At 39.1% G+C, this 23,375-nt stretch overlaps 2 protein-coding genes across 2 annotated transcripts in view; both read left to right on the top strand.

Annotated features, from left to right (window-relative positions):
* The window catches only part of LOC127436776 (solute carrier organic anion transporter family member 1C1-like), a 35,775-nt gene that overhangs the window by 4,690 nt on the left and 7,710 nt on the right, over window positions 1-23,375 (top strand). The window contains exons 3-8 of the mRNA XM_051691148.1: window positions 4,501-4,642; window positions 9,261-9,393; window positions 9,754-9,866; window positions 12,775-12,921; window positions 20,093-20,191; window positions 23,115-23,375. Of these exons, the coding sequence (XP_051547108.1) occupies window positions 4,501-4,642; window positions 9,261-9,393; window positions 9,754-9,866; window positions 12,775-12,921; window positions 20,093-20,191; window positions 23,115-23,375 (895 nt within the window). The remainder of the gene's footprint in view (window positions 1-4,500; window positions 4,643-9,260; window positions 9,394-9,753; window positions 9,867-12,774; window positions 12,922-20,092; window positions 20,192-23,114) is intronic.
* On the top strand, window positions 1,817-3,510 carry LOC127436777 (uncharacterized). The gene is made up of 2 exons (XM_051691149.1): window positions 1,817-2,095; window positions 2,281-3,510. The coding sequence occupies exons 1-2, from the start codon at window positions 2,076-2,078 to the stop codon at window positions 3,059-3,061; spliced, it is 801 nt and encodes a 266-aa protein (XP_051547109.1). The 5' UTR covers window positions 1,817-2,075; the 3' UTR covers window positions 3,062-3,510.

Below are 23,375 nucleotides of genomic sequence, written 5' to 3'. Positions count from 1 at the left end.
AGCAAGGCATTTCCGTCCACAGAACAGCCCCTCACTGGATGTTTTTTTTTTTTTGTTGTTTTTTTTGTTTTTTGTGCTTTTGGCACCATTCTGAGTAAATTCTAGAGACTGTTGTGTGTGAAAATACTAGGAGATCAGCAGTTACAGAAATACTCAAACTAGCCCGTCTGACATCAACAGTCCATGCGATTACACCATTTTTCCTGGGTAGTACAGTGCATCCGGAAAGTATTCACAGCGCTTCACTTTTCCACATTTTGTTATGTTACAGCCTTATTCCAAAATGGATTAAATTCATTATTTTCCTCAAAATTCTACAAACAATACCCCATAATGACAATGTGAAAGAAGTTTGTTTGAAATCTTTGCAAATGTATTAAAAATATAAAACGGAAAAAAAAAGAATCACATGTACATAAGTATTCACAGCCTTTGCTCAATACTTTGTTGAAGCACCTTTGGCACTAATTACAGCCTCAAGTCTTTTTGAGGATGATGCTACAAGCTTGGCACACCTATTTTTGGGCAGTTTCTCCCATTCTTCTTTGCAACACCTCTCAAGCTCCATCAGGTTGGATGGGGAGCGTCGGTGCAAAGCCATTTTCAGATCTCTCCAGAGATGTTCAAGTCTGGGCTCTGGCTGGGCCACTCAAGGACATTCACAGAGTTGTCCTGTAGCCACTCCTTTGTTATCTTGGCTGTGTGCTTAGGGTTATTGGAAGATGAACCTTCACCCCAGTCTGAGGTCCAGAGCGCTCTGGAGCAGGTTTTCATCAAGGATGTCTCTGTACATTGCTGCATTCATCTTTCCCTCAATCCTTACTAGTCTCCCAGTTCCTGCCACTGAAAAACATCCCCACAGCATGATACTGCCACCACCATGCTTCACTGTAGGGATGGTATTGGCCAGGTGTTGAGCGGTGCCTGGTTTCCTCCAGACATGATGCTTGCCATTCAGGCCAAAGAGTTCAATCTTTGTTTCTCATGGTCTGAGAGTCCTTCAGGTGCCTTTTGGCAAACTCCAGGCAGGCTGTTATGTGCCTTTTACTGAGGAGTGGCTTCTGTCTGGCCACTCTACCATACAGGCCTGATTGGTGGTGTGCTGCAGAGATGGTTGTTCTTCTGGAAGGTTCTCCTCTCTCCACAGAAAAATGCTGGAGCTCTGTCAGAGTGACCATCGGGTTCTTGGTCACCTCCCTGACTAAGGCTCTTCTCCCCAAGATCGCTCAGTTTGGCCAGGTGGCCAGCTCTAGGAAGAGTCCTGGTGGTTCCAAACTTCTTCCATTTATGGATGATGGAGGCCATTGTGCTCACTGGGACCTTCAATGCTGCAGAAATTTTTCTGTACCCTTCCCCAGATCTGTGCCTCGATACAATCCTGTTCTGAGGTCTACAGACAATTCCTTGGACTTCATGGCTTGGTTTGTGCTCTGACATGCACTGTTAACTGTGGGACCTTATATAGACAGGTGTGTGCCTTTCCAAATCATGTCCAATCAACTGAATTTACCACAGGTGGACTCCAATCTAGTTGTAGAAACATCTCAAGGATGATCAGTGGAAACAGGTTGCACCTGAGCTCAATTTTGAGTGTCATGGCAAAGGCTGTGAATACTTATACACATGTGATATTTTTTTTTATTTTTAATAAATTTGCAAAGATTTCAAACAAACTTCTTTCACATTGTCATTATGGGGTATTGTTTGTAGAATTTTGAGGAAAATAATGAATTTAATCCATTTTGGAATAAGGCTGTAACATAACAAAATGTGGAAAAGTGAAGCGCTGTGAAAACTTTCCGGATGTACTGTAAATAGTAGTATAAATACAGGGACCTTAAGCCCACCAGTTCGGTTTAGTTCCAGCTGCCTAAGTGGATACATATCTGCATTTTTCGGAGATGGCATCAAGAGGCTGCAAGCATCAGGCAGACATATTTTGCTATGTCTGCAGCCAATTTATCAAGACAAGAGCGAAAAAGTACTGCTAAGATGTGTGAGGCCTACAAGGCATATTTCGGCATGACTGTCGGGGATCAAGACAAACCCTGGGCACCTCATTTCACCTGCGTGCAATGCAAAAAATCTCTGGAGGGTAAGATGGATAATTGTTGCTCAGAATTCTCTGTTATAAAATTTGTTAATTTTTAAAATGGTAAAGTTTTTAATTTTAAAATGTTTTACAATTTTCAATGTTATTGAAAAAATATATCATATATGAAAAATGTTGCGAAAATCTCTTACACATTAGTCATGGGTGAAATAAATGTATTTTTGTAGGATGGTACAGAGAGCCATGAAGTTCGCTATCCCAAGAATTTTGCGGGAACCCACTGACCACTCAAGCAACTGCTACTTCTGTATGGTGGACCCTTCCAAATGTCGGACTGGCAAGAATGCACCAGATATCACGTATCCGGACCTTCCTTCGTCCTTCGCCCCGGTGCCACACTGCCATGAGCTCCCCGTACCCACTCCTCCGGAGAGAGAGCAGCTGCCTTTAGAAGAGAGTAGCGAGTCAGAAAGCGAGGAAGACGTTGTTGATCCAGATGACAATTTCAGAGGTGGAGCTGAGGAGAGAAACCCATACTACCCCAACCAAAAAGACCTCAACGACTTGATTAGAGATCTTGGTCTCACCAAGTCCAGTGCCGAGCTTTTGATGTCTAGGCTCAAGCAGTGGAACTTGTTGGATGAAAGTGTGCAAGTCGCAGATCAGAGGAAGCGTCACCAACCATTTTCCTGCTTCTTCACCCGTCAAGATGGGCTCTGCTTCTGCTACAATGTGACCACTCTGTTCGAGGCAATCGGAATCGCCTGTAACCAGAATGAGTGGCGCCTCTTCATTGACGGCTCATCCAGGAGCCTCAAAGCCGTGCTGCTCCATAATGGTAACAACTACCCGTCTCTTCCCCTGGCTCACTTGGTTCACCTCAAAGAAGATTACAACAGCATCAAGGCCTTGCTGGATGCCTTGAAGTATGATGAGTACATTTGGGGGCTGATTCGTGAAAGTGATTTACAATATAATCGTAAATCTCGAAAAACTACTCACTTCTAAATCTTTTGTAGTCATTTTTGTATTACTTTAGTATAAATACATGTGAATTTGGATTCATATGTTGTTTTTTTCTGACTTTATCTGAACGAAAAGACACAAATTTGCCCGTTTTCTCATTGGAAATAGGTACATTTCAAAATATCACTGTCCTGGTCACAAAAGCAAAGTTTGTGGGGAATAATAGCCTTTTTATATACTTTTGAGGCATAAGCAATTAGGAAATAACACTTACTACCCAGAAACAAAAATTGTGTTACATAGTGTTATCTAATCAGCCAATCGTGTGGCAGCAGCGCAGTGCATAAAATCATGTAGATCAACCATCAGAATGGGGAAAAAATTTGATTTCAGTGATTTGGAGTGTGGCATGATTGTTGGTGCCAGATGGGCTGGTTTGAGTATTTCTGTAACTGCTGATCTCCTGGGATTTTCACACACAATAGTCTCTAGAATTTACTCAGAATGGTTCCAAAATAATAATAATAATAATTAAAAAAAAAAACATCCAGTGAGTGGCAGTTCTGTGGATGGAAATGCCTTGTTGATGAGAGAAATCAACAGAGAATGGCCAGACTGACAAAGTCTACGGTAACTCAGATAACCGCTGTGTACAATTGTGGTGGGAAGAATAGCATCTCAGAATGCTACTTTGAGATGCGGGTTGGCGCTGTTTTGGCAGTACGATGGGAACCTACACAATATTAGGCAGGTGGTTTTAATGTTGTGGCTGATCGGTGTATATTGTACCCCAATGCACTTCAGAAAATACCATGCTAGTAGTATAACACGTGTCCAAAAAAACATGACAACACCTTGTTATTTTTGGAACTTTTTTGATAGTTTTAGTGGTGTTTGTTTTAGCAAGCTGCTATTGCTGTTACCTTTACTATATGAACAAACTCCTGAACCCTGGGCCCGAAAATTAAATTTTGAAGCAATTCAATTGAAGATTTTGGCCTGGTGGATAATAAAATTGGCAATAACTAAGGCAAATTCTGCTACTCCCCCGCAGTAGTGAATGGACTGATTCTGAAAAAAAAAAAAAAAAAAAATCACATAAACTTACATTCAAGCAGTGACCCAAGCCATTTCTAGTGAGCAGAATATCATAAAGACTTCATAGAGGTGTGCTGTTTTGACATGAATCAGTTAGCATCCACCTAACAACCACCTAGATAACCCTAGCAACCACACAGCAACATGCTGACAACCACTCATAACATCTTAGCAACTGCATAGCAAGACCCTGGCAACCACCTACAACACCCTAGCATTTTGATGGTGAGTTTTGCACAGGCAAGCACCACTCACTTTTTCTTCAGAAAACGTACAAATCTACTTTGTTGTTAGTGTATACACTAGTTGATTTTAGTAGGTTCTCTGTGAACAGCAAACCAAATGTGTGTGTGTCTCCGTGTTTGTGTGCGACTCTCCCTCAGATGTTTCTGGCCGCCATGTCCTTTGTGTACTTTGCCAAAGCGTTTCAAGGCAGCTACATGAAGAGCTCCATCACACAGATCGAGAGACGCTTTGACATTCCCAGCTCACTGATAGGTGTCATTGATGGAAGCTTTGAAATTGGTGAGAATAAAGATATCTTGTTCCATTCACACATATTTTAGATCTTCATTTGGAAAAGTGCTACAAGAAAGCCTGAAGACAAGTACATTGTGTCTATTCTAATACTGTATTTTTTGTAATATATTTCACAATAGTGTTGTGGGGGGACTAGATAAGTTGTCACACTATATGTGGTAGGTTGTCACAATGGGAACCTGCCGTATATTGACACTGATTTGAGAAGAATAGCTACAGCTATTTTCCACACATATCTGTATTTCAGTTAGGGATGCACCAATACCTGATCCGTATTTTTTCTCTCCTGATCCGATTCTGTTACCTGAACTATTGGTACTGGCCGATACCATTTCCGATCCAATACCAGGGTTGTTCTCACTGTGTGGAACTGATTGGGGATTCTCTTTTATATGAAATAAAGTACAACCCTCTAACTACACAGTATTTCAATGTAAATGTGTAGCCAGTGTACTGGATAATGCAGCAGCTAAATTAACAGTAATTCCGGTAACATTTTTCAGTAAAAAAAGAAGCCAGTTCTCTTTGCGCATTTTTATTTATTTTTTTCAACTTGTAACTGGACTTTATTGACACAATTATAACGATAATTATTCTTATTATTTATTAAGGTTTATAATTTTATTTTATAGTAGTAATATATGTTCAGTCATGCTTTCTTAACTTAAAATGTTGGCATTTTGGCGGAATACTCCAGGAAGTCCTTTGAGTGTGTGTATAGCGTAGTTCAACTTAATATGTAGTTATCGATGCATATAAGCAAACTGAACTATTGAGCATCTACATCTGAGATGTTGTTCATGAGTAGCACACACACAAAGCTGTAACTTTAGTAAATAAAAAATGTCCCTACCAACATTTGGGCAATTTTACCACTTTGAAAATACTTTACATTCATAATGTGTTTTTATTTAAATTTGAATGAACATTAAAAATTCTCAGGATCATTATTCATGTGTAAATTATTGTCTGACGTCTTCTGAAGCGGCACATTAAAGGCTGTCAGGTGGCACCTGTTTCTTTTCTCAGTGCTGTTGAGGATGCACCAATTACAGTCATTTGTGATTACTGTATAAGGGCTTTTTTAATCATTCTCTGAATATTATACAGGTGGATTTTCATTTTTATTTTAGGTCCAATCCTTTAAACTAATAGATTTAAACAAGATGACTTTTCTTTTACAAATGTTTTCGAAGACTAAGTCAAAAAACATCTTGAGTTTTGTATGCAGCCCAATGAGAGATTCTGCTTTTACTGCCAGTAAACGCACTCTTGAGGAAAACACCTTTGAATTTGAAGTGCCAGATAAGAGTTTGATTAGAGGTGCAGGATTTAAAATGCTAGTATAACTGCACAGACAACTGACTGCCATCCCAAGTTAAGAATTTAGCATTGGCCAGTTGAATAATGTCCTCCTCGTCACGAAATGTTGAGGTAGAACCCAAACAAAGGAGGCAAGTAAAAAAGGACTTTTACTAAAATAATAATTAAAAAACAGAAATAAGGGGGCCTGGGTAGCTCAGCGAGTATCGACGCTGACTACCACACCTGGAGTCACGAGTTCAAATCCAGGGCGTGCTGAATGACTCTAGCCAGGTCTCCTAAGCAACCAAATTGGCCCGGTTGCTAGGGAGGGTAGAGTCACATGGGGTAACCTCCTCATGGTCATGATTAGTGGTTCTCGCTCTCAATGGGGCATGTGGTAAGTTGTGCGTGGATTGCAGAGAGTAGCATGAGCCTCCACATTCTGTGAAACTCCGTGGTGTCATGCACATCGAGCCACGTGATAAAATGCACAGATTGACTGTCTCAGAAGTGGAGGCAACTGAGACTTGTCCTCCACTCCCGGATTGAGGTGAGTAACCGCGCCACCACGAGGACCTACTAAGTAGTGCAAATTGGGCATTCCAAATTGGGAGAAAAGGGGATAAAAAAACAAAAACAAAACAGAGACAAACACTGTCACGAGGGAGAAGATAACACAAACAAGATAAATCAAAATAAAGCCAAAGACTGACTGTGGAGTACAGGAACCGACTGGAAACACGGACTGGCAAATTCATGAACACTCAAGCCAGTCTGGCAGAGGGAAGAGGGCACAATATATAGGCAGGAAGGCACATGAGGAGCAGATGAAACTAATTAAAGCTACACTATATAACTTTTGGCCCTCTAGCGGTTAAAACATAAAACTGCATGTAATGACGTAAGTTGTGCTTTGGCTCTGCTCCTCTGCATGGATGAATGTGGTTCGAGGCACTGATGTACACATGAATACAGGACATCTTATCAGAGCAAATGGACAAATAAATAACGAAAGAAAGGAAAAGACAGATATCCGAAAACATGTCATCTGAGCAGATAAGTGCCAGATCTTATGCTGTTGTTTTGACTTATTGGAAACATTGATGTTTTGAAATTAATTACATTACAAAAGTTAGGTAACGTTCGTTAACATTAGACAAAATGATTGCTAGTCTGATAAGGTCAAACATTGTAAAGTTTTTATAACTGCAGGATATTCTGGCCAAACAGACCACGATAGTAACTCATTTATAGATTGTCATTGTGACCAACCAGTGGTCAACATCATTCCAAGACTCACATGTCCTTGGCAAGCCTAGGACTAAAGGATTTATTTATATAAATTATTGCTGTTATAAAGAAAAATACACACATGTGCTAGCAAGTGAAAAGTTCTGCACCGATTACAGTATAATTATTGTATTTCACTACACACAGATGTGTGCGTGATTACACAACTATACATAAATCAAATCAATAAAATATCTTACCTGTTGAGTAAGAAAAAAGCCATCTCTGGGTCGCTTTTAAATCCTTTCAGATCTCGGCGTTGTCACCACCTCTGAAAAGCCAAGCCGATGTTGATTCGGGTTTTATTACGGACTCTGTTGTTTTCCCTTTTTGCTTGTAGCCTCTGCTCTGCTCGGGGTTTCTTTGTTTTTTCAACTGGTGATTCCACAGAGGTTTGCCATTTTGAATGATCCATGGTCAATTTGTCTCATTCATTATGACAACAAACATTCAGCTTTAGCTACTCCCACATGCGCTACAGTAGCTGGAGCTTATTTTCTCTGTGCACGGATATGACATCAACACGCACGGTCGAATGACGTATGTATGCAATTTCTGGCTAAATCTATAGCGACAGCTCTAAAATATTTATAATATAATATCATTATTATAGGTTTATCAAAGTGTATTTGGGTAAAGACATGGTTTGGAAGATGGATTTTTGTTGCACTCTTTCATTAATAACATTTTGTTATTTTTTAACATAAAAATTTAAATAGTGTAGCTTTAACATAACAAGAACTCAACGAGGGAGAGTAATAAGGGAACAAGGAGGCGGAGTCGGGGAAACACATGGCAGAACAAGCACATAGCCATATGCTAACTACAAGACAAACTGACATGAGTGCCCATGGCAATGAGGAATCAACACAGCCATGTGCACTCACGCAACACACAAGACCGACAGAAGAGCGCATGGCAAGAGAACCAAACTGAAACCCAAAGCCATGTGCTGACAAAGACGAGACATGGAACACGAGTGTCTGGATCCCGACTCAGAAACCGTACTAGGTTGAAGAGACAGGACCCAGACACCATGCTCTGAACATGAAAACACAAACACAGAACATGGGTGTCAGGATCCTGTCGCAGCAATAAACATGACTGACAAAGTGACAGGATCAATAAACATGACTGACAAAGTGACAGGATCCTGACACCCCTTGCAATATGTCCCAGTGCATCATGACAGTCCTGCTCGTGTCATGAGTGTGCGTCAACAGAGCAGCGCACATTCACTGAAATGCACTGCATTTGCAGACTATTTATTTACTTCTTTAACGCAATCTTTAGAGATTCACAAAGCTATCATTTGTCTTCAAGCGACTTTAAATTAAAATAAAATTAACCGAGTTATATTGACTACTTTAATGGTGCGTTTATTGTGTAAACTTTTATGTCATTTTTGGAGCTTGACAGTAACGACCATGACTAACACACAGTATCGCATTTGGATCGGGCTCGTCAGACCTTTACCCAATCCAATTAAAAATGTCGGCCTTGGTGCATCCCCATTATAATGGCTTTTCATCAATATTTAAACATTTAGACAATTATGAAACACAAAACAATTCATGAAACAACAAAAATGGAAATGGTAATGGTAAAACATTTCACCCATACAAAAAAATCCAGAGTTGCCAAAAACTTGCTGCAGGTTCACCACTACCAGTGAAGAGCAGCAAACTTCTGGCAAACATTTGCAGCGAATTGCAAGCTCTTTTGCATGTAAAAATAATGAGTGGCCAATTTGTGGCAAGTTTGCAGCAATTTTGTGGCAAGTTTGCCAGAACTCTAAATTATTTTGTACTGTGATAAAGTAATTGCATAATTGTATAAAATAATTACAACATATTTCCACTTTTGACCAAAAACATTGTACCGTAGAAACTGAGATATACTGTAGCATTTGAAAGGTAGACCCAATTTCCCCTATTACATTTGTCATATGTTGTCCTCTTGTTGGTGAGCAGCCATTTTAATTAAGCACCATTTTGTCTCTTGTCAGGTAATCTGTTGGTAATAGCTTTTGTGAGTTATTTTGGCGCTAAGCTTCACAGACCACGACTAATAGGAGCTGGATGTTTAGTCATGGCTGTGGCATCCTTCATTACCGCAATGCCACATTTCTTCCAGGCACAGTAAGTTTGCATCCACACAAACACATTTAAGGCTTTGCATATACAGTAAGTTGGGTCATTTTCAGACACTGGTCAAATACTGTCAACAGCTTTGCTTACTGTTATTTCAGTATGACATTTTTCTGGATCAACATCCTTGTTGGTCCTAGAACAACACCCCAAAAAACAATTTCAGGGTTAGGGTAAGAAGCATGTCTGTTCCAGTACCAACAAAATATATTAATCCAGGACGTCCTACTTGGTCAGCAAATTTTATACATATTTTGTTGATGTATAAAAAGATGTTCTTGTCTGTAATCAAACATTATGGAAACAAATGATAGTGCAAATAATATGTATCAATGTGTGTGTTTCTCACAGCTACAAATATGAGACGACAATTTCTCAGTCCTCTGACTCTAACGGGACAGAGAGTATTCTACCATGTGCAGTCAACACAGATAATGAACATTTCACTGAGGAAAGTCGAGCAGGTAAATCACATCTTGTATCCAGTGCTGGGGTGTATAACTAAAAGTAGTGACATAAATAAATTAACTACATTTTTTCAGTAAAGTGACAGTAGCTGAGCTATTTTCACAATAGTGTAGCTTTTCCAGTAGCATCACAAAGCACTATTTTTCACATTGTATTGTGAATGCAGCAATAGACCTTTTTCACATTTTCGGGTTTTGGAACACTGAAGTAAATGACTGCTGAGGAATCTTCAATAGTGGTGAATGGGAGACCACAGCAAAAATATTGTTTCTTACCCATTTGCTCCAACAGCAAAAGAAAAAATCCACTATTACTTTTAAAAAATCCATGACATTTCCATGACTTTCCACAAGTGGAAAAAATAGAGTGAGATGGATTACATCAGTCAGATGAGAGATGCCAAATTTTCTGTCACTTCCTCAGCAGCTGCATTAGAAACCCCATCAAACATATTCATCTAGACCATCCTCTCTTTTCATGTAAATGAGCTGGTTGAAAAATTATTTCCTTATGTAGCGTTAGGATATATGATTAATTTTAGAAAGTTGATTTGTTCAGACAGTTCATGTTAAGCCGGCGCAACACTAGCCGATTTTTCCAGTTATTTTCAGGTGTGAGCTTCATTTACATTATCGCCGGCCAGGCGGAGGGAGACGAGGCCCACATTAGTGTCTCTCAGTGGTAGGTCTTGACCGGCAGGACTCCCTGCTGAGTTAATGGCTTCAAAGACTGAAAAAGCACTTCAGGCTTGCTTGAAAAATAGTTCTGTCACTGAGGCGGGGCCTTGTGTTCTCTTCAAGTGACCAATGAGCTTCTTTTACTGAACTTTTACTGAAGAACTGACAAGACGTCAAGCTGATCTGAATGTTTTCATCTGTGATCACACTCAGCTGCATATCATCACAAACGCTGATTGTAATTGTTAGTGATTCTGTCACCAAACGTTTTACCTGCGTTTTTCTCCTACACTAAATATCTAATGACATCAAAAAGCAGAGACACAACACTCTGTTTTTACTGAACATAATTTCTTTACTCACTGAAAGCTACATACGGATGTACACGGTCTCCGGCAAGCCTCGAGGGGATAAGTACACAATCACACACTTTCACAAGGTAAAGTTACTCCATGAATCGCATCCTAAATTGCTCTTTTACAATAGTTTATGCTCACACGGTACTCCTTTTGTTATTTTGGCAAGCTCCAAGTGACAGTAAATCAGAAAGTGAGAGTGAGTTGGTATTTTTGTCACCCCCTCCACCACTCTTAATCGGCAAGTGTGTCAGACCTCCGACTGAAGAGAGCAAGATCTCACCAAAACAGTCTGCATGTATGACACCCTCAGCCAAAAAATCGAGTTGTTTGGAGTCTGCTAGTGTGGGACAAGCTTAAATGAACTAATTCACATACAAATTATTCACTGATTCACTTGAGCCACTCGCAGCCTTAAAAGGAACTGGCCTTCTTTTTTGAAGCAAAATATTAGCGTATTGCTGATGTTAATCACTATATTTCGGTTCAGTTATATAAAATATGGTGTTTTCTAGTTTTATTGTGTATATGAAGTATACATTTACATTCAACTCAGTGTTGTCATCCTATTTGTTTAACCTTTAGAAAAGTTTACAATAGTAGTAGTAGTAACCATGACAGTAGTAACAAAATGTTGCCCTAATCAATAACATGATATTATTGAATTCTTCTGTCAGAACTTCATTATTAAATCAAAATTAAATAATATCATTTAATAGTTTATTTTTCAAAAAAAAAAAAAAAAAAAAAAAAAGCTACAGTGTAGTTAGGTACTTTTTGTTAGTAGATTGTAGAGTGGCTAACAAGTTTTAGAGTAGTCAAGAGTAGCTTGATTGTACTGTAGTTTAAGTACTCTAGTTTAAGTCATAAGTAGCTTGTAGCATGGGAAGCTACAGTTTCCTTCCGCAATACTGCTTCTGTCCCTGAGAAAGACCTGAGATAAGATGTTTAACCATAGGCGTACAGCTACTAACATACCAATTTTCACTAGAATAATAAAGACTGATATTTGCAGATAAGATCAGTACCTTCTACCTCCTGTTATGTTTTGACATTATTTTTTATCACATTAAATCATATTTCCCCCCAAATTCTCATTGCGTTATGCAAAAAAAAAAAAAAAAAAAAAAAAAAAACATCTAATTTACATAATAAAGAAATAAAAATCATCCTGTCAGTAAACTAAGGGTCTCATTCACTAATAAATACATAAAAGTTGTACTCTAAATTTTCACCTGATTCACAATTTCTCTTACCTAATATTGATGAATAAGTTGTAATCTACATGAAGAAGCACGACCTAACAGTTAAAGTTCCATAAAATACAATTTCCATATAAGGGCTTTCCACACAACCTCTTCTATACAGCGATTCATCACTCTCTCAGTATATATCTCCATATTTTTAACGCTTCAGGAATGCTTCATGTGATTAATAGTCATGAAAATAATGTCACAAACAATAAAAAGAGCAAAATGCAAATGTTTCCTTTTTCTTTCTTTTGATTTTGGGCTGAAACATGGCCAGACATGTTCTTGGCAATTTTATTGAGATTCATGTTAATTCTGCTAGAAAAATCATAAGGTCAAAAATATTACAAGAAGTTCATGTGAAAAAGCAATCACTCTTGGTATAAATGTAGTGTTGGGAAACTCAAAACATGCTCAGAAACATGTGTGGCTTGTAATATGACATTACTCCCCTCAATCCACAGCAACATTGATCTGTCACACAAGACTGCTTCTCTAGCTTCACATTTGTGGACTTGTGAAACCAAAAACGTAATTGATACGCTCAGACCATAACAGGTACATTTTTTTTCGATTCTTTCCTCTGACTTCTGTCTAACTATAGTGTTTTTGGTCTTGTAGAGTGTGAGAAAGCAGCCGGTTCCTCCATGTGGATCTATGTGTTCCTCGGGAACATGCTCCGTGGGATCGGAGAGACGCCCGTCATGCCTCTTGGATTGTCTTACCTAGATGATTTTTCGAGAGAAGAAAACACTGCGTTCTACCTAGGTATGATTATTTAACCTGCTTCGTAAACATTAAATCAGCTATTCTGGAATGCATTAAAGTTCCATTAACATCCTGATAGTTACATTTCAAACTCTTCCATATACTACACAGCAATGCTGAGGTCATCACCTTCCAATGGTTTTCACACTGACTGTCAATCCCAACTGAATTACATCATAAAACACTTTTATCATGCCAGATGCAGTTTGTTCCTCAGATGAATTATTTACTAAATTTATGAACATTAACTGTGTGCGCCTCTTTGGCCATTTCAGTAGTTCACAAGTTAATGTAATCTTGCCACGAGGATAGGCTTTCGGGGGGGGGGGGGTCTGCTGAGCCTGTGTGTGAGAGTGGCAGAAGTGCCACAGATGATAGAACAAACAATTGCTGATTGCGGAGGCAGCCTCATGCTAGGGTCTGCTTGGGGGATAGGAAACTGAAAGCTACAGGATAGGTAGAGAATGAATAGAGTGAAAATAGGCGGAAACACTGCAGAAATAGTGGTGGTAGCTGCCGCATGGAAATGAGCTCTCGCGGGAGCTACTGTTGTTCTGGAGGACTCCGCAATGCCCGTGGCTGGAAGGCTCCCCCCACCCCAGCCCCTTTGGAGGAAGGGGGGTAAACCTCCCACTGCCTGGGCAGGTCTGCCCGTGTCAAGAGCGGGCCATTGCCACCTTAGGCGGGCCAGCCCCATCTCGGACTCGACCTTATGCCACCTCCAGACGCAAGTCATTCGACGGGAGGAGTCCTCACAGCGTTACGAACGGGAGAGCCCACGTTTACAGATATGTGAGTGAGTTAGCTCACATAGCATTCGCATGGGAGAACCCTCACTGCGATTCGAATGGGAGAGCCCTTGAATGCATGTATGTGGGAGGGCCTTCACAGTGGTACGAATGGGAGGGCTTCTGGTCTAGCCAGGGGGACCCATAAAAAGTTTATTTTATTTACAACCCCAATTCCAAAAAAGTTGAGATGGTATGAAAAATGCGAATAAAAGCAAAAAAGAGTGATTTGTAAATTATATTCAGCATTTGCTATATTGAAAGCACTACAACTACACATTATATGATGTTTTACATTGTGAATTTCATTTTTTTTTTAAATGTACAGTAATTTCAAATCAGTTGATTGCAACATGCTCCAAAAAAGTTGAGATGGGGCAATTTAAGACTAATAACAATTTGATGAGTTGAAAAAACAAGGTGATGTGATTCAGGAGATGTTAAACAGGTGAGGCAATTGTGTCATAGTACTGTATACTGGATAAGGAGCCTCCAAAAACTGCCTAGTCCTTCAAGAGCAAGGATCGTTCAAAACTTGTCAATTTGCCAACAGATGTTTCAGCAAATAATCCAGCACTTTGAGAACAATGTTCCCCAAAGACAAATTGGAAGGATTTTGGGAATTTCACCCATATTCATAAAATATTCAAGGAATCTGGCCAAATCTCGGTGCGTAAAGGTCAAGACGAAAACCTCTTTTGAATCCGCGTGATCTCTGATTGCTCAGACATTACTGTCTTAAAAAATGGCATTCATCTGTAATGGATATAATGAAAATGGGCTTGGTATAACTTTAGTAAATCTATGTTAGTCAACACCATTCGCTGCTGCATCTACAGATACAAGTTAAGACTTTACTATGCAAAGCTGCTGAATTCTCTGGTCTCGGTCTCATCTTAGATGGAAAGTAGAAAAGTGGGACTGTGTTTTTTTGGTCCAAAGAGGCCACATTTCAAAAGGTTTTTGAAAAACACAGACATCATGTTATCCGGGTCAAAGAGGAAAAGGACCATCCAAGCTGTTTTTAGCATCAGGTCCAAAAGCCAGTGTCTGTATGGGCCAGGGGTGTGTCAGTTCCCATGGCATGGGTAACTCGCACATCTGTGAGAACACCATGAATGCAGACAGATATGTACAAATTTTGGAGCAACATATACTGCCATCCAGCACATCTTTTCCAGGGATGTCCCTGCATTTTCGAGCAGGACAACTTCAAACCACATATTGCCTGGATTACAAGTGCATGGCTGTGTGAGCAGAGAGTGTGGGTGCTAGATTGGCCTGCCTGCAGTCCTGACCTGTCTCCAGTTGAGAAAGTGTGGCACATTATGAAGCACACCATACAGCAACGAAGACCCCGTACAATTGTGCAGCTAAAGATCTACATAATGGATGAATGGGGGAAAATTCCACTTTCTAAACTTAACAAACTTGTGTCTTCAGTGCCCAAATGCTTAATAAGTGTTATTAGAAGAAATGGTGATGTTTCACAGTAGGAAACACTCGACTGTCCCAAATTTTTGGAGCGTTTACATTAAATTACTGTACATAAAAAAAATAAAAAAATAAAAAAATGAAATTCACAGGTTAAGACATCATATAATGTGTAGTTGCAGTGCTTTCCATATAGCATTTTTATATGTTAATATGTTTTTATTAGCATTTTTCATACTGTCCCAACTTTTTCAGAACTGGGGTTGTATATATTATTTGTTTATTTATTTGTTTAAAAAAATTGTCTGCGAAGAGCAGATTTCGTGGGGATTTAACTTTGGAGAGCCGGAAGGAATTCGGCAGGTTGAAAAAATAAATTGAATGTTTTATTGATCTGATTCATGTAAATGATTTACTCTGCTGCGTATCCTGCATCCTACTGACCTCCCAACTGTCCTCCCACGTTCGAATGGAAGAGCCCTCACTGCGATTTGAACAGGAGAGCCCACGGCCTGGACATGGTGACTCTCGCTGCATTCGAACGGGAGAACCCTTACTACGATTCGAATGGGAGCGCCCGTGCTGTGTTTGAACGGTAGAGACGTATTGCGTTTGAACTGGAGAGCCATACTGCGTTTCGAATGGAGAGCCCATGGCCTGCACGTGGTGACTCTCGCTGCATTCAAACTGGAAAGCTCTTAATGTGATTCAAAACGAGAGAGCCCATGCTGCGTTTGAATGGGAGAGCCGTACTGCAGTTAGAACGGGAGAGCCCACGGCCTGCATGTGGTGACTCTCACTGCATTCGAACAGGAGAGCTCTTCGATTTGAACGGGAGAGCCCATGCTGCATTTGAACGGGAGAACCGTACTGCGATTCGAACATGAGAGCCCACATCCTGGACATGGTGACTCTCGCTGCATTCGAACGGGAAAGCCCATGCTGCATTCAAATGAAGTGATGAAGTTTGCTTTAAAACGAGAGCCCTCCCCCTCTTTGCAATATGAACGGGCTAAATCCTGAGCTCGGTACTACACTGCGTTCAATTGGATAGCATACGATTCATGTAAAAATGGTTTATTCTGTATTTTACTGAGCTCGCTCAGTACTGCGAGCAGCTTTCGATGGGAGAACACTTGATTCTAGTGAAAGTGATATATGCTGCATTTTAAAAGAAGTCCCTATTCAAAATGAACAGGCTGAATTCTCAAGTACGGGACCATTCGGTGTTTAACAGGAAGAGCCCATTTTTTTGTGTTAAAAGTTAACGCTGCATATAAACGAGAACTCGTCAAGCACGGCATTCGATGGGAGGGCGTATAGTAGGCTATATTTGAATGAAATTAATTGATACAGAGATGCAGGCTTATGGTGAACTGTTTAGGGAAGACCTAAAAGAGCCCAATTGTTGTCAATCACTAGGTGGGTAATGGTTTGTTTGGTATGAGTGGCATAATATGGGACGATTAAGCAGAAAAATACGTCACAGTTACGGAGCCATGGATGCTTAGACGAATGGCCTGAAAGCTGCGGTGGGGCATAGACGAAAAGGGCTTTGGCGGAAGCATGGTAAAATGCTGAGGCTGCAGTGGGTTGGTATTAGAGCCATTAGTGAATGTGGTCGAAGGAACCTGAAGCGGTCGGACATAGATTGCATTGGTCCACAGCTAACATTGCGGCTAGCCTGTGCTCAAGGTTGGGCAGGCATCTGCGTTCCGCTGAGATAATGGCCTAGTCCAGCACTCTGATAGTGGGTGTACATTGTTAGAAACATTGGAAGCAGGGCTACCACTACTTGCTGCTTCCTAGAGGGACGGGTTTATGGACAATATAACATTTACGGATAATGTAAACAGTAATATGGAAAACATGCATTTGCAGAAACGCCTAGCATTAAATGGCGCTGGCGATTGGGGTAACAGACGAATAGTTGAGCCAGGATCATAAAAGGGGATCCCCTGTATGGAAATATTTCGAACTTTGAATTTGATTTTATATATTATTTTCACTATTAGGTGCTGCAAGACACCTGCGAACATGCTCGTACAAATGCTTGTTGAAGGAGACATAATTAAATGTAGCGTCTACGGACACTTTAAACTTAATTGTTTGCTAGATTAAACATCTGGAACATATGTGAAGCAATGTCAGGATACATGCTTGCATGTGCATATGTACAACATCATTTAAAGTTGTGATTAGACATTAAATTAGAAGGCATCTGAAACTAAGTACCAAGATGAATATTTAACTTAAGCATATGGTTTGGAGCTTTGTAGATTGTTCTCCAATGTAATGCGAGTAATTCAGTTAACTCTGTATTATTGGCACGGGGTGACTCGTCTCATTTTGATGAGGATGTACAAAATCATTTGGAGTTTGTGCCTGAGAATTGGATTTAATAGATACTATATGGGCGCTGCTTGCAGTAGTGTGGTGAATAAATACAACTTATTTATACTGATAACCTGTAATAAATTCTACAGAAAAACTAAAATATTGTGAGGATGAAGCAAAATGTGAAGTCGAATCATCTGGCTCGGATTTCAGCCTGTTACTTTAAGCTTGAATGGAGCGCAAGATTATGACAGATTGTTGAAACACTTCAAGATAATGACAGATTGTTGAAAGTCATGCAGCAATTAGGTACTATGGTCAAGCTTGCTAAGAGTTTGTAGTCCAATGATTCAGGCAAATGTAGAGAAGATTTGGCTCTAAAATTAAAATGATGGATTGGTTTCACCTGCGTGAAACGTTTGTCCTGGGCGGGAGGAGAGAGTCATGTTATAGTCTACAGATGAATAGAAGTTTGTAGAAGTGCTTGCTTCATAGTTATCAGAGCTGCACGGCGAGCTCGAATGCTCTGAGGAGGTGAGACATATTTGCGGAATGATTCGTGAACGAGTTGTGATGCGGAGCGGGACCCGCCGCTTGCGGAGCCAAAATCGGCTCGGGTCTGTTCAGACAGAAGCTGTATATAGCCATAGTGAGCTGTAGCATGGTCAGAGCAGATACTGCTGTGGCAGCTAGTTCGCTCTAAAATGTCTGCACTGATTTGGAAAGATGTTTGTAATTAGAGTAGCAGTCATTTGAAAGGAAGTTCACTTGTTGCACTATTGCCCCTGTGTTCCAAATGGAATATATCACACTCCCAAGGGCACTTTGAAGGTAGAACAGTCATGATAGTCATGTTGGAAGATAAGTTCAAATGGAATTTCTGACAATAAAGCCTTAAAAGTGTGTTCTGACTTTTTTGAGGTCCCTACTTCTTAGCCCTCCAAATATCTCACGGTTGATGGTAAAGTCTACGAAGGGAACAGGGCATGGGAACTGAATGGAATGCCCTAAACGAGCTGCATGGCGAGGTAATCAGGCTGACAGAAATCACCCATGCGGGAGAACCGGATTGAAACTTTGGAGTGTGTTGGAATAATGTTTGAATTCAATTTGAATCTTTGCGTTCAATTAAAGCTGTAATAGAGCTCAAGTGGCATGAAACCGGAGCAGCGCCCATTCGCAGAGGCAGCCTCACGCTATAGGGACCGCTCCGGGCAGAAAAATAGGATGAGAAATAGGATGAGAGGACCTGTGTACAGCCATAGGGGGCTGTGGCCTGTGCAGAGGCAGCCTCAATGCCAGGTCTGCTTCGGTGAGGAAAGATGAGAAGAAAGACAGTGCAAAAACAATGGTTAAATTGGCAGCCAGCGTTGCCATGAAATATGAATAGTGGATACTGTGGCAGCTTGGAGAATAACGTAACGATTGCGATGGAAGAGCTTATCTGATGAGGGCAAATGCTTTGCGCAGAGTAGTGTGCCATCCAAAACTGTTGCATGGATCTGTCGTGGGTAACTGGGTGGAGCCAAATGCTGGAGGAATCGTGGCAGCATGGGTGTAAGCAGCTGTTTATATACGCTTACTACTGTATAAGAAAATAAAGCCTACATTTATGGCCATGGAGATTTATTATTTTCAGGACAACTAAGAACATTTTACGCCCTGATTCTCCTTACCATAATATGTCTGGACGTTTAACTTTTACTGTTCTCATTGTTTTAAAAGATGATTCTCATTACCCTAACATGGTCATGATTTTAATATTTTACAATAAAAAAGATACTGCAGTGATTTTCTTAAATAAAATCTGTGAAAATGAAAGGCAGTACAAAGGGAGAACTACTATGATGTATAAATAATTCACAATTTAAATAATATAATTTTTTCATGGTGCAGTAATAAGAATATTATAATGACCATTGTTTTTCACATTGCTGTCATGAGAACTGAGGACTAAAATGTGCGTAACTTGCATGAAAATAATGTCACAATGTTAAAAAATATTAATGGCCATAAAAAAGGCTTCACTTTCTATAGACAAATTGGCATTTATTATTTGTTGCTTTTTTTGAGTAGAATAAGACCAGGATATTTTCTTGACAGGTTTTATGTTAGATTCTCAATACTGTAAAACAGTATTACAGAAAGAGATTACTGTCATGCAAAGTGTTTTTATTGAATCAACATAAAGGCAATAAAACAAATAGCACTATGATGTGTAAATACTTTCTAAATATAAATAAAATGTAAATATATATATATATATATATATATATATATATATATATATATATATATATATATATATATATATATATATAAAACGTAATATAACCGTAAACAGAGTTTAGGAAATGTGCTTTTTGTCATGAGAATAATACAATGGTCGTTCTTGGTCCTAAAAATAGGCTTTATTTTCTTAATGCAAAAATATTATTTCTTATTTTCTTAATTTTGATTTTGGCCTGAAAAATGACCTGGACATGTTCTTGACAGGTTTTGTGAGATTCACCCAACAGCTGTTACTCTGGTTATGTAAAACCATGTCTGTGAGAATTATCTTTTTTTTTTTTTTTTTTTATGACTGATGTATTTTCTCTCTTTAAATTCAGCTTTCATACAGACTATGGGAATTCTGGGGCCCATGTTTGGATTCATGCTGGGATCTTTCTGTGCTAAACTCTATGTGGACATTGGAGCCGTGGACTTAGGTAACACTCTTCTACCAAATTCCAACCAATCAGATGCCAGTATTCACCTGTTGTTTGACCAATGAGGATAGCAGCTCTATCAAAATGATTGTGGCTCTTTGCTCTGCATTGATCTTACACACAACAATTATACATGTGACTGATTGTTCATCTAAAATCAACATCCATCTTTGCAGGGTGATAAGAATATGGGAAGAAAAAAATATATAACAAAATTTCTTCTAATAGCTGATAATTACTTTTTTCAAACTGGTCTCATAGAATCACATTACTATACCTAAATGTTTTGCAAAATGATTTTGATGTGGCTCGTTGTACATCGCGTCAGTTTACTGGTGAAATGAACACTTGAGGCGCTACAACAACAATGACTTTTATTCTCTTTCACACAAATCACAAGTACAATAGCATATTATCAGTTTATAAACACTTACTTTTTGTCCTGTTCCTCACACAATGCTATCTTATGACATGTAAACACTTTTACTAAAGAACATGACTTGTAAGGTGATACATTGTAATGTTTGCATTACATAACCAAATGCATTTACAGGCTTATTCCAGCATGATAAGGTAGCACGGTAGCTCAACTGACAGAGCATTGCATTTGCCATTTAAAAGACAGGGAAGCAAGTCCTGAAGAGCATGTGAAGTGACATGCAAGTTGAGTGTTTTATAGAAGCACAACAAAATGACATGGTTCACATTTGGTTTTATGACATTATCGGTTAGGTTTAAGGTTTAGGGTAGGTTGGTAGATTTAGTTCATTTAAAAGTCAATAGAGCATTAACCTTAAAAACCCCATCTGTTTGGGAGAAAATGTAACTCACTTTTAGTGCCACACAGTGGACATTTCACCTCAAAATTGCTGCGATATGTGTTATGAACCACGTATTGTCATTTTGCAAAAATGTTGCCACAGTCATGTAATTTCACAAGATCAGGCTAACTTTTATGTTATTGTCGATATCTGATAAGTTGATGATATTATCTGTACTATTTAGGCTTTTTTTTTTTTTATAAGAGCAACCTTCAAACTAAAGCTCTGATCTAAAATTGTACTATCTGTAAGTCTATCAGGCATCAAAATGAATAAAGTAAATAAATGATTGATACTTGTTTAGCACTTTTACAACCTGGCTTGATATTATATGCTTCTAATATCAGCCTAACCAGACCACTGCCGACAATTTTTAAACTGTAAGAAATTATTTTCTTAATCAATATTTTTCTCTTGTTTTCGAGTAAAAATATCTCAACATTCTTAAAACAAAGACAATTTACTTGAGAAGCAAAATTGCATTAGATTAAGACTCATTGTCACAGAATATATCTTGGCAAACTGTTGTTGTTTTTTTTTCTTGTTTTGAAGGATAAATCTACCACAGTTTTGTTAAGTTTATATTTTAACCATTTGACACAGTCAAATAACTGGGTAAGAAATATAAACTTTATTCAAGATGTATTCCTTGAAAACAGGCCTTATTATATACAATTCATACACAGTAACATGTAGGGTTGCCAACTGTCCCATATTAGCTAGGACGTCCCATATTTTGGCCAAAATGAAGATGTCCCGTATGGTATACCTATCGTACGGTATTTTAGCGGCAGGGTGCTCAAGGGTGAACGCCCGTCCCCAGACGGACTGCATAGAGTCCCATTTTGAATGCATTGTGTCCCGTATTAAAGCGAAATGCTTGAAGTGGACCCCCGTCTCGAAATAAAGTGCTCAAAATGCTCAAGCGTCCCATATTTGTATGGCGAAAAGTTGGCAACTCTAGTATCATGCACAATTTTGCTTCCGACTGTAAGTAAATTTATCTTGTTTAAAGGTTGCTTAGATGTATTTACTGGACAACAATAATAATTAAAAAAAAAAAACGATATAATATACCACATACATACATATATATATACACTACTGGTCAAAAGTTTTGAAACACTTGACTGAAATGTTTCTCATGATCTTAAAAATCTTTTGATCTGAAGTGTATGCTTAAATGTTTGAAATTAGGTTTGCAGACAAAAATATAATTGTGCCACCATATTAATTTATTTCATTATATTAATAAAGAAAAGCAGCCAATAAGTGCCCAACATAGATGGGAACTCCTTCAATACTGTTTAAAAAGCATCCCAGGGTGATACCTCAAGAAGTTGGTTGAGAAAATGTCAAGAGTACATGTCTGCAAATTCTAGACAAAGGGTGACTACTTTGAAGATGCTAAAATATAACACAGTTTTGATTTATTTTGGATTTTATTTAGTCATAACATAATTCCCATAGTTCCATGTTATTCCATAGTTTTAATGACTTTACTATTATTCTAAAATGTGAAAAAAAAAAAAAAATTATAATAAAGAATGAGTAAGTGTTTCAAAACTTTTGACCGGTAGTTTATAGATATGGTTGTAACCCAGTATTCTGTCACTCTTAGACTCTGTCATAGTTGCTTAATGTGAATTGTGTGAAAGGTAGATGTTTGTCCTTCAGTCTCATCGATTTGCCAGGTCAAACCTGCTAATTCAGTTCTGAAGGTTAACTGTGTAACAGCCCTCTGTTTGCTCAAGAGGAGTCTCGATCATAACTCTTCAGCCATACATGCATTCACTCTGCTTATATGCTGTGTTAATGAATGACCTGGCTTTATGGTAAAGCATATATGTGACATATTTACAGTGTTGTTTGGGTAAAATTCAACTCGTCTTATACATAATTACTGACTTACTGGCCCAGTTATTTATCAAGTTGCATATGGGGTCTTGAGTAAAACATTGCCCCAAGAGGTATTTGAACACTTAAGACACATGCAAAATGTATGAATGCCTTTGTATTAAAGTCATTTTTAAGTGTAACTTAAATGTCCAAAAGTGTTCAAATACTTTTGATGTCACTGTGTATGCCTCTTTTCTCTGCAGATACCATCGCCATCAACCACAAAGACTCGCGTTGGGTTGGCGCCTGGTGGCTGGGCTTTTTGATAACTGGTGTGGTGATGTTATTGGCCGGGATACCATTTTGGTTTCTTCCGAAGTCGCTTCCTAAGCAGGGTGAGACTAAAACAGAAACAAATTCAAAAGCTCAAGAAGGTGAGCAGGACAGTTTCATTCCCGACGGCAACAAAAACGGCACACCATCCAACAAACCGGCTCCGGTCAGCATGGGGGCTCTTGCCAAAG

This window comes from Myxocyprinus asiaticus, chromosome 47 (genome assembly GCF_019703515.2).
Source record: "Myxocyprinus asiaticus isolate MX2 ecotype Aquarium Trade chromosome 47, UBuf_Myxa_2, whole genome shotgun sequence".
NCBI classification, from domain to species: Eukaryota; Metazoa; Chordata; class Actinopteri; order Cypriniformes; family Catostomidae; genus Myxocyprinus; species Myxocyprinus asiaticus.
This window is presented reverse-complemented; position numbering and strand designations above follow the sequence as displayed.